Source organism: Coturnix japonica, chromosome 17, assembly GCF_001577835.2.
Source record: "Coturnix japonica isolate 7356 chromosome 17, Coturnix japonica 2.1, whole genome shotgun sequence".
NCBI lineage: Eukaryota > Metazoa > Chordata > Aves > Galliformes > Phasianidae > Coturnix > Coturnix japonica.
The window spans coordinates 3,462,365-3,474,650 of NC_029532.1; the positions used below are offsets into that span (position 1 = coordinate 3,462,365).

At 46.5% G+C, this 12,286-nt stretch overlaps 1 protein-coding gene across 2 annotated transcripts in view; it reads left to right on the top strand.

Annotated features, from left to right (window-relative positions):
* The window catches only part of LOC107321846 (collagen alpha-1(XXVII) chain-like), a 110,001-nt gene that overhangs the window by 23,469 nt on the left and 74,246 nt on the right, over positions 1-12,286 (top strand). For both annotated transcript variants that reach the window (XM_015879255.2, XM_015879256.2), the window contains exons 5-10: positions 632-685; positions 3,862-3,915; positions 5,099-5,152; positions 9,262-9,306; positions 10,142-10,195; positions 11,718-11,762. In XM_015879255.2, coding sequence (XP_015734741.1) covers positions 632-685; positions 3,862-3,915; positions 5,099-5,152; positions 9,262-9,306; positions 10,142-10,195; positions 11,718-11,762 — 306 coding nt within the window. The remainder of the gene's footprint in view (positions 1-631; positions 686-3,861; positions 3,916-5,098; positions 5,153-9,261; positions 9,307-10,141; positions 10,196-11,717; positions 11,763-12,286) is intronic.

Sequence of the window (12,286 nt, forward strand, 5' to 3'; positions counted from 1 at the left end):
TTCTGCCTGAAAGGTTAACAGAACTTTTGTGCTATATACAATCCCGGGATAAACTATTCATGGCTGTTTATTCCAGATAACTCCTTAAACAGCCGTTGGAAAGTATGTAAAGTGCTTTCAAAGTGTGATGTAAAAGGAGATGCTGGTGTGTGTGATCTGAGGTAGATGCCCTAATGGTGTCGTTGTCTTGTAAGAGCTGTGCAGAAACACTGATCTAAATGGTATTTATTTTTAAATTGGGTCTTGCCATCCGTTCTTTCCCCCTCCAAAGACAAAAATCTCTTGTCCTTGTAGGGGAAAAGAGTTCATCTTATATAAATAATGAGACGTTTTAAATTTCCCTTTAGTAACCGCTTCTATCCTCTTCCATTTTTACCCAACAAGGTGTCCCCATCCCCACACACTTGCACTGCCCTTTGCCCACCTCCAGCCCTTCCTGGGGCTCCTTGCACAGCTCCCCTGAGTTATTTCTGTGCCTGGATGGGGGCATATTTGGTGTCATTGAACCATCTCATGGTCATGGTGGATCTTGTGATGGACACGTCGCCTTCCCATAGGGTGGGCAGGAGGTGGTGCTGATGAACATTACTGACCCCTCTTGACTTCATTTTGTGTGTGTTGTGTTTTTTAGGGTCCTCCAGGTCCCCATGGAAACCCTGGCTCACCTGGACCCCCAGGCCTGAAAGTAAGTGCGCCCTGATGGGCACAAGGAGCTTTACCTTCGTGTTTCTGATGTTTCCCATTGGGGCTGTCAGCAGAACAAAGAGTAGCTGAAGCCATTTATCCCCTCCCCTCTGCTTGGACACAGCCAAAGCCTTCTCCTATGCTTACAGGAGACCCTGCTGTGCACCTTGATTCTCAACTCTCCCTGATTTCAAACACTTCATAATTAGGATCCTGTCTGAGCTATGCCTGTGGCAGGGAGCAAGCTGCTGTGCTGATATGAGGGCAATGGGATCCCTCATAACATCCCACCACATCCTGATTTCTCCACTCTGTTTCTCATGGATTTCACAGCATCCATCAGCAGCGGGGGCTTAGCAGCACCCACTTCTCCTCTCATTTCCTCCTCCCTCACCGCCCTGTGCAGCTGGATCCCTTCCCCATCAGATCCCACTGCTGCCCCCTGTGTGTCCTCATCTCTCCCACGAGGTCTTTTCTGGGGCCTAAAAGTCGTTGAGATTTGAAGGGCAGTGCTTAGCACAGAGGTTTGCACTAACGAGGAGGCTGTAGGTGCGAGCAAGAGTCCTTTCTTTTTATGATCTCATAGTAGGCAGGGATATGAGGAACACTATTGATGCTCTGGGAAAAAGATTGTGGAAACTTGGCACGCTGCCGTTACGTGATTAAAAATCAGGCACTGGAGACATGCTGGTGAACAGCAGCTGTTTTACATTCTGCAGTGTAGCTATATGGCCTGAAAAGCGAGGCTGTAAAAGTTCTATATCTTCAGTGCTCTGCATTTATTCTCCATCAGTGACTTCCAGATCACACTTGCTGAGTTTTACAAGTCAAATCAATGTCCTTTTTACCTAACTTCTAGTCGTGCAAATTCAGCCTGATCCAATCTGTGCAGCCAAAATGCTTTTCTGTGCTATGGTTGTTTTTAACATTAGCCCAATGTCAGAACTCATCACATAGCCATCAAGCTGTATTCAGCTGGCTTCTTATTAGAAATGCTTCTGTAAGTATGTTTCTCCCATCCTGGCTGCTAAAAGCCTTTGGTGGCTGGATTGCTGTAGCAGTCTGCAGCAGAGATGTGGGGCCACCAGTCTGCACTGTGCCAGTTAATTTTGCCCTGATGCTGTTTGCAGGATCAGGCTGTTCTCCATGATGCTGTGTCACAAGAAGCATTGGGCTTGCAATGGGAGCTGAGAGCTGCAGCTCTGGTGTAATAAGACCAGCTGTGACTCCACCTCTATTAATGAGAGCCTTCTAAGATGTGACTGCAAGACTTTTGCATATGAAGCACTCCTTGTAAGGTTCCCAGAGCTTTGATTTCCATCCTTCCCTTGATTTCTTCAGTACTGTAGCAGTCCCAGAAGCTGGAGTTCACAGAAAATGAAGGTATTTCATCCCCTTACATTTTAAATCCCCTTCACTGGGGCCCACAAATCTGCACCTTGGACCTGCTGTGCTCTTAGCATGCCCAGCCCATGGCCAGAGCTCTGGCCTGTGCTGTAGGCAGGACAGCCCCTAGCAGATCTGCTGCTGGGTCCCTGCAAGTGGGCTCTGCCTGCCCTCAGCATCCCTTAATCACATGGAAAAAACAAGCAGCTCAAAAAGGAAGCTGAACTTTCCCAGATTGATAGAGCTTGGAAGCAATGACTAACAGCAAGTATTGTCACTGAGGAAGTAACCCAGGGGCATAATTTTTTATCAGCTGAATTAACAGAGCACTCGTGAGGTCAGACAGTGCCTGTGTACAAGTGGAGGTGATTCCACAGTGAGGATGCCCAGCACCATCAGGATTGGGAGGTACCTGTCAGCAGGCTGTTGTTTTCCAAAGGCATTACAGCAACCTGCCTGAGGATCAGAGCAGTGTGGAGCATAGAGCACAAGGCACACACAGCTAACATCATCTGGACCTCACCAGGAAGCAATGTGAGAGGCATGTACCCCTTTGCATTAATGAGAGTCATCCCACTGAGCACTTGGGAAGGCTCCTGGAGGTGGTGGTTGTCTACCTGTAGCATTACATTCATTTTGCTGAAGCAAAGTGGCTGTGATCTCAGGCACCCACAGACAGCTCAGAGTGGGAGATTTGCCTGATAACAGCTGCATGCAAAGCAAGATCGTCTGCGTGACTTCATGTAGTGCTTGGAAACCAGGCAGCCTTGATTCAGAAACTCTACAGATGCATCTGCCTTGAGTTGGCAGCGCTCCCTACAGTCCATAGCCAAGCAGACTCACACACCAAACCTTGCAGCTTGTGGTGGATGGTGGGAGGGGAGAAAGGGGTGTGCAAGGTGTGTCAGATGCAGCGATGCTACATGGAGAAGCTGCTCAGCTGGCCATAGCTAGACCTTCATGTTGCTAATGAGAAACACCAATTAGCAGATAATAATATTCTCCTGTAGGGTCCAACCTTCAGGTTCTTTCAAGCACTTCCCTTGCCAACCAATAATTACCTCTTCCAAAAGAATCTGGCGTACTGCAAATCTCATCCCCTTTTTCCTGCTTCTATCCCCCTTTCCACCTTTTAAGGTTTTAATCTGGAATTTTCCAAGGACTCTCCTGGAATTAGCTGCTGACAAGTAGCTCAAATCCTATCAGGAAGTTGGCCTTCAGTTGTATTTTCTCTTGTCTCAGCTGTTAAACAGGCAAATAATGCATTCTGCCACTTAAGTGTGTGCCTCTTCCTCTGCCAGCCTGAACGCCTCCCAATTGCTCTGGCTGTTGGTGGTGTTTAATTAGTGTAGCTTTCTCTCTAGTTTCATCTGTTCCCCACAGTTAAAGAAAACAACAGCAGCTAGGAAGTTGTTAAGGATGGTTTATCCACAATAATAGGCTTGGTAATTATTTTTGTGATGGTAGTTGTAGGCAAGGAAGAAATCACGGCTGTCTGATCTAATAAGTATCAGAAGTCCTGACATCGCCTTCTTCCAGATATCCTTTTTTTAGTCAATTTAATACTGTCAAATACTATTTAAAACTGAGTGCTCTAGCAGCAGTATTAACTCGTCAAAACCAGCCGTGGCAAAACAGAGCTATACCTGAGGGCTTTGATGCATCTGAGGCATGGGAAGAAGACAGAGGTGAAACAAAATGTTGGTTTCAATTGGGGGCTTGATTGAAGCAAGACCACATCAATGGGTTGGGTCTCTGAGTGGTGCCACTAATTTAAGTTTCTCATTTCAGGGTCAGAAAGGTGATCCTGGGCTGTCGCCTGGAAAAGCTCGCAGAGGACCAAAGGTAAGATGGCATTGAGATCACGTTGTGCTTCAAGCCCTGTGCCTACACGTAGAGGGGGTCCATACTGCAGCCATGAGCAGCACAGCCGCTTTGTGGAACTAAAACTTAAGACTTGGACTCTGGATTCAGGACTGAAGTGGGTTAGCTGAGTTGAGGACTGTGTGCTCTGCCAATTCCTTTCAGTGAATGACGAGCCCCATTTTTGCAGTTTCACAGCTGAGTGAATTTTACAGAGGCCACAAGACCTTAGAGAGGTCTAGAAATGAATAGAAGGGCAATCAGGGCTTCACACTATCTATCTCAATTAGTTCTTTCCGTGGTGGCTACACAATACTTCGTAATTCACATCCAGGATAAGAGGCCTGGTTTTTTTTTCCTTTCACCATAAGCCTTGCTATAAATGCACCATTAATAGAAAGCATCAGCCATGAAGAGCTCAGACCCTCCATTTGAAAGCAGATGCCTCAGTGCTCTGTGGGGCTGTGAGCTGCTCACAAGCACTGAGATGGCTGAGTCTGAAATGACACATTGAACTTAACAGCACGAGGTGCCTTTGGAAACGTCTGGGGCTGTATCAGAATGGCATCACATGGAAACCATCCACCCACACAATCTGGAACTGTTTTCTTGCAAGCATGCTCATTGTAAGAAGGGGAGAGATCCAGATTGCTTTTAGCTCATGTTAACAAGGCTTTGTTCCTGTTAGCAGTAATAGAAACAAGGAATTTCCAGCGGGAGTTTGGAGTGATGCCTAATTTTCAAGCTAGATACTCCAAATGCGTTTTCACTAAGCAGGCACAGCACAATGCTTAGGGTCCTGGAAGGAGTTCTTCATCTTAATCAAAGGAGGCCCAAATGGGCTTGAACTGATGGATGAATGTCAGCATTCTCACACCGAAGAGCTTCTCACTCCTGTGATGGTTTGGGTTTTTTAAGCATTCGTTCTGTTGGTGAAAACTGGACTCCAGCAGCAGCTGTCATTGATTAACTGGGCCTATTATTTATATCAGCCAGCTAATAGAGATGGGGTTTAAATATACACTTCATATCCAGGCGGAGTTACAATTAGAATCAGAAGTGCCAATAGTTGGGTACTGCTGTAAGCAAAATTACTTCAGTAACAGTATGTTAAGCACAGGGAAAATGTTGCTGAAAACTAATGCAAGTTTCTTGTTTCTTGCAGGGAGATGTGGGCTTACCTGGTCTGACTGGGTTCCCTGGGCCACCTGGTAGAAAGGTAAGCATTTCTAGTCCTTTTCTAGTGAATTACATCACAATTTTTAATTCACCTCAGCAATCCATATGCTGAATGCAAGAGTATATATCTTCTATATCAAGGACACTTGAATTGACCTTCCAGTTCCAGGCTGTGTTGGTAGGTTGGGTTGGTTTTCTAGAAGCTGTTGCAGGTTGTTGTTTGATAGTTGGATTTGCCAGGTGGGAACCCCTCCCCAGGGAGCCAGCACTGACATAGCAAATCTGAATGGTTAAAACTGGCATCTCGGTTCAAGTTCTCCATCATTAAATGGTATTTTATCGGTAAATGAACCATTGAAGTTGTGCTGCTGTTCCTTGGCCCAATTAGCTGCACACAAACACCCACTCATGTATGCCTTAAGACTCTGGGGAGAGAAGGAAGATGTGTAGAAGAGCAAAAGAAACATTCCCTCTCCATGCTCGCTGTATGCTTCATATTGGAATGAAACTGAAAGAAGTAGGAGCTAGGGTCGTTTGTTTTCTTCTTTCTTATGCTTGGAGTGCTGCGTGGAGCTAGGAGCAGTAGGGGGATTAATTAGCATTCTTTTGCAGTCACAAACTCTAACAAACGCAGTGCAAAAGAGTATCATTTTCCTGATATAACAGCTCATAAAGCAAAACCTTGTGGTTACAATCAGCAAAACAACGTCAGGAAAGCAAGGCCTCGTGGTGGGAAAAAGAGAAGACGGAATAGGAGATTGAACCAACATTCCTGAGTCTAGCACATGGCCTTCACTCCTGATTTTGGCTCCCCCAGGACAGGGCAGTGGCAGGGATGTGCTTCTGTTTCTCTCTGTAATGAGCAAGTTGGATGCTGATTTTTTTTTTCCCTTTGGTGAAGCTTAAAAATAAAACACCTCCCAGTAGCACTAGGCTGGCAATGGCTTTGGTGTAACCTGGCTTTTATTAGCATCCTGCAGTAAGAAGAAAATATTACAGCTGTTGGAGAAATGTTTGGAAAAATCTTTTTTTTTCTTATAATCTGGATTCCCTGCTGGCATCCTCCCAGTGCAAATATGCTGGTGGTTGGCTGAAAATAGGCAACACAACTTGGCTACCAGCAAGCAGGAACGCCTTGGAAATGGACGGCCCTCCCGCTCACTGCATGGAAGGGCAGTTGTGAGGGCTTTGATCTGAAAGCTCTCTGTAGAGACTTTCAAAGAGTGCAGAAGAAAGAAAACGCTTTTCTCACTACATAAAATACACGTCTCGGTAGGATGAGCTGGAGTCGCAACCAGGCGGCAGATGGTTCTGGGCAGCGTGACTTGCAGCATGGAGCCGGCCCTCTGGATGCAAACCATTGTAGGGCTGGAGAGTCTGATCTGCCACGCAGATACATCTCAGCATAGTGCTGCATCGTTACCATCAGCCACAAGGGCTGCAGAGAGCCCATGGCTGCAGCAGGGTACCAGATTGAGTGGGACAGCAGCAGGGAGAGAGAGGGTATGTTTAATAGGACAGGTGATGGGTTGGTGGTTGAGCTGAGTGTTCTAAGAGGTTTTCTCTGATCATAAAGATTCTGTGATTCTTAGAAGCTTTGCTGAAGTCACCTGGGGACTAATGGCAGAGCTGGGAGGTGCTCAGTGCTTGCAAATCCTGTCATGCAGATCTCACTCCGTGCCCTCTTCACTCCTTATTTGCTGTCGGAGTGTAGGATGGCTCTTTATAGCAGGGAGAGGGTGGATTATAAATATCATCACAGATGAGCAAATCTTTCACTGGAGTGCAATTTCCTTTCTAAATCACAGCCCTTTGTGTCGAACACCCTGTAATCATCAGGAAGTGTTTGGATAAAGGAGCAAATGCTGTTGTTTTCATACCCTCTGCCCTGTCATTTTAGTGCTATTTGAAGAGGATTAACAGGTAAATGCTTTCACATTCCAGCCAACTTTAGCTTATACAAGCTTTTCTGTTTTCTCCTCATCGTAATTAACCCGAGACGAAAATAACAGCAGTATACTTTGAAATAATACACACATTCAAAGCACTATAAATAGTAAGGAGGGTATTTAATATGATGCAACAGCAGTAGAGTGTGTACCTAACTTCAGAGCAATTCACTTACCATTAGAGAGAGAGCAGTGCAGTGCTTGGTGCTGACAAGAGCTCAAGGGATGTTCAGAGTGAGGGAATAATGGAGCCAGGGAGAGATCAGCAAGGTGGGATCTCAAGGGGCAGGTTCCCATCTCCAGCTGATCCCACCCTGCTGATCCCATCTTACTGGTCCCATCTGTTGGTCCTACTTTAGGAGCTGCTGACAAAAACATGCAAGCAGCACTCAGAGAAAAGGCCATTTGGGGGGTCTAGAGTAGGGATAGCCAGTAGCCCAATGGTCTGCAGGTTAACCAGTGCTTTCTTGGGGGAGTGCAGCTCCATCAGAAGAAGAGGCCGTGATCCTCAGCAAGGTCGAGCAGGGGAGAATAGGTGAGAAGGGAATCAATGTTTTTCCAAGCCAAAATGTCTGAAATAACAAGCGAGGAGGAATGCAAAGGGGAGTGGGTAGTAGCCAGGATGGCTGAGAACATTGCATACCTCTGCCAGCAAAGGCTTAGGCTGCAGGTCTAGAATAGCCCAGGGGAGGAATAAAAAAGCAGTTAAGCAGAGGTGTGGAGCTGGGAGCAGAAACAGCCCTGGGTTCATCTGGTGAGGGAAATAAGAGGCCAAGAGCTGACCAAGCCAGAGCCTGGTGGTGGCTTCCAGACACGGGGTGCTCCCAATGTGTGTGGGAAGCTCTGGGCTGGGATGGGGCAAGCAGCAGGGTCTGAGCTGCAAAGAGCAATCAGAACCCACTGTGAAAGCATTTGGGGGTATTTTTGTAGGTTTTTTTATTGGTGGTATTTATGCAAATATTATTTCGTGTTGATTTTCTCTCTCCATTTGATTGAAGTTCAATGTTCTGCCTTGTTTTAATCTCTCCAGTAGCCCAGCTAACAATCACCCCTCTAACTGAATGCAATCATAAAATGGTTTGTGTTGGAAGGGACCTTTAGAAGCCATCTGGTCCCATTCCCTGCAATGAACAGGGACACCCACAGCCCCACTAGGAGCTCAGAGCCCCATCCAGCTCTGACCTTGAGTGTCTCCAGAGAGGGGGCATCCCCCACCTCTCTAACCCAACCCCAGTGCCTCCCCACCCCTATTGCAATCTCCTCATCTGCTCTGACACCACCTGATGGAAATGAGATTTAAATAGCTGAAACAACAGCTTCAGGGAAAGAGCAAAAAAACCTGACGTGGCTGCCACGTGCAGAGTTTCTTTGGTGTTTGGAAAGAGACTGGAGGTAAATGTTGGGGAAAGAGGACCCCAAATACACACTGATCAGTCTGCAGCTGAACAGGCTGCCTTTGTTCCGCATTAAAAAGGAAATAGTGAAAAACTGAAGCAGATTTATGAAAGACCTGTGAGAGTGATTTGAAGCCTGCAACACCTGCCAGCTGCAAGCTGCGTTAAGGAGCTCTAATTTGGAAGAGAGCGAGTTAAGAGGCAGCTTGCTCACCATTTTAGGTAGCTCTGTAAGGAAGGGCTCTGGATCTTGTCACACCTTGTAATAATTAGATTAGAAAAGCTGGAAGCGAGACAAGTTTGAGCTGGAAGCCAAACTGAAGCTTCCCATGACGGTAAATGGTTTTGCTGGTGTTTCCTGTGGCCTTTTCAGTTCTCAAACAAAAGTGAAGGTTTTCTCTGAAATGCAGGTGACCCTATAGGGCTCGGAGCAAGGATGGCTGGATGAAATGGTACAGAAATGATCAATGCTTTCACCACAGCCTTCAGATCTACAGCTGAGATGCAGGCTGTTCTGAAGGCAGATAGCTCTGCACCTGCCCAAACCCTCTGCCCTATAAATCTGTGGTTTCCTAAGGATTAAGGGTAATGGTGTGGGTTACAAACCTGAGTGTAGCTGCAGCCCTCTGGCTGTGGACGGAGCAAGTCCTTCCTGAGCAGCCTCCAGCACAGTCTGAGAACATCAGCAGATATTGGCAATGCGTGGTGAAAGCTTATGGTGGTGTGGTCCTATTCCATACCCAAAGAACTGCCTCTTCCCTGAACATTAGTCCTAATTATTTATCTTTTCTACCCTATTTCAACAGGGATATAAAGGCTACCCTGGACCACCAGGTCACCCTGGAGACCAGGTGAGTCTTCCCAGCACTGAACCTACAGAGTGGGACAGATTGACCTGATGCTGCTTTGGGTGCTGTACAGCATCAGTAGGAGCGGGGAGCTCCATGCACACATGATGGGAGGCACAGTGCATCAGTCTGCGTGTTGGTGGGAGGAGGCTGCCTCGGGGTTTCTAAATTTAAGTTCTAATTTTTATTGCTCAACCCCATTAGGTCTGTGTGGTGGAAAAAATACCAGCTTACCCTGCTCCCCCTTCCTTCCCTTACATTAATTTCAGCTGGAGTTTACTAGCTGCATCGGGTTAAGCACTAACATGTAATTCCCTCCCAGAGCCCATTTCCACACTCCCCCTTCCCCCCCTTTATTTGGTTAGGTCTGATGTTTGCAGTTCAGGGGGAGAAAAAAAGGGCAATGAATAGCAGGCCCTGTTAGCAATGATGTTAAAGGATATTATACATGAATCCGTTTAGTTCTGAAGAATTTTGGCAGTGCTTCCACAGCAGCAAAACGGTTCCATATGCCAGATATAGATGCAGCCTTACACCTTCTCTAAGCCTCCTTGTTTCAGACTATCTGCTGCTTTCACTGCAGATGGAGGGAGAAGGGCACAGACCGACACGTGCTGGACGTGTGGATGATATTGCCTTGCTTTTCTGCTTGCTTTTTTTGCCTCTTGTCCTTTTATTCCGCCGTCTGCCTTTCACATTTTTGTCTCTATAGATTTACATCGCAGCTTTATGATTAAATCACAGATCTAATCCATTCCACCCCAGTTCAAAGCAGCTCAAACGCTCCCCAAGGTGTGTGGCCATCCCCTTACCTTCTTCTTTTTGTTTCTTTCCAAAGGGTGAACGAGGACCAGCCGGCAGCCCTGGTGCCAAAGGTTATCCTGGCAGGCAGGTGCAGTAAATCTCATCGTGCTGTGCACAGAGTAGGGCTGTGGGTGTGCAGGCAGTGAATGCATGCCCTGCTACATACATGGCCCACTAAAGTCAGTGCAGCGATGGCATGACCCCTCACTCACGTTGTTAGAAAGGATGTTGTGCCCAGGGTGGATCCAACTTGAATTTCTGAAAGAAAATCAAGTCTTTGTTTTCCATTGAAAAAAAAAAGGCTGTAAGACAACTTTAGGAATGGAGGAGAGTGAGAGGGGAAATAGGTCGGGGTCAGACCCTCTGATGTTAAGAGAGTTCATATGTGAGTTCTTATTCCAATGCATTGAGTATGGGGCTGAACGTGAGTGAGATACACAGAACTGCCCTCCATCTACTATCAGCAGCGTGATCTGAGTCCAAAATCAGACTGAAGCTGATGGTTGGTGGCACATAGAGGTGGTAGGACTGGGTGGGAGTTCTGTGCACCTGACTGCAATGCTGAAGGGCTCTCAGGGATTTGCATGCAAGGTGTGAATGTGTATTAGATGGCTCCTACAGAGCAGTCCGAGCTATAATGGACATACAAGGCTAATGAATGCTGCTTAGCAGTTCACAGCTGTGTGTTGCCCATCAGATAGGAAGGGTGAAATATTTGCGCTTGACATATGAAGGACAAAAGCACTTTCTTATGATGTGGTTTGGGTCAAGAAAGCGACTTTTTATTTCATTTATTAAAAAAAAAAAGAAAGAAAAAGGAGCTTTTTTCCAGCATATCTGAGCGCTGTGTGTATCCAGCATCGGGGCTGTTTACTTTAATGAGATTTTACTACTTGTTACTGCTGTCAGCTGTGCTGGCTCTGCTGTGCGATGGGAGCGTGAGTTTGGCTCTGCTCTGATTTGTGCATCGTTGGCAGAGCTGTTCGCTTTGCCCCGATGGCTGAAAGCTCTGACTGGCAACAGTGTGTGAGCCAGAAAAGAGCACAACATGACTTTCAGATCCCAGGCTGAGCCTGCAGTGCTGCCAGCTAAGGAAAATACAGGCTTGGCCTTTTTTTTAATCATTACTATTCCTCCTTCCAGCATTTGGAACTGGTGAAGTATCGATCTGGAAAGTTGCTGGAGGGACAATAAATGTGCAAATTCATTCTGCATTTTTATAGGCTTCCTTTTTTGCTGCACTTTGAGGGAGTAGAAAGGGGAATGGGGAATGTGTTTTTAATTCTTTCCATAGCTGTGGGTGCTGCAGAGGGTTGGAGATGTGCAGCACCTGCGCTGCTACGCAGCTTTGTTGGCTGTAGAAATCAGAAGGGCTTTCTCATTGCATCGGGGCTCCTTCAGCCCCAGGGAAGGCTCATAGTGTGCAGAACCACAGCTCCCCAGCTGCAGGAGAATGGATTTTGGTGTCGTTTTATCTAGTTTCCCCTTTGTTGATAAGTGTTGGACTCAGCAGCAGAGCCACGTGGGGACAGTGCTGGGGATTTGGCAGCGCTTATTAAGTAAATGGAAGCCTGTCCACATTTATCTTTGTTTTCTCCCTTCTGTTCTAGGGCTTACCTGGCCCCATAGGGGAAGCTGGTCCAAAAGGCAGTCGGGTAAGCAGCCTTTGATTTGTGTTTGCTTGGTTTTATTAAGGGCTTCTTAAGAACTTTTATGCTTAACTTTTTAATCCTGAGACAAGTTCTTCAAAGCTGTTGGATTTGGGGGATTTGGATTTGGGGGATTTGGACTTCACACCTTGTTTACAGAGGCCCTCAATGAACAAACTTGATTGTTTATTGAGGCACTGTTACATTATTGAAATGAAGCTCTGAATGTTCTCTTTCTTTAACAATTACGACTTCCATTAATCAATTTTAAATTCACAATGAGCTTCTGACCCAATAAAATCCTCTCCTTCCTTGACACGTGATACTTCCTCTATAGGCAATAAATTCAACCAGCTGGATTTCATCACTAGAAAAACTGCAAGGCATAAACAGCCACTGACCCCTTAGCTGGCTGTATTGCTGAGCTGGGGAGGGAGAGCACTGCTTGGCATCCTATGGGAGGGAGGGAGGGAGGAAGGTCTGGGGGAGCATGGCTTGCTCACCTCACTTCTGTACTGTTCTTCCTGGTG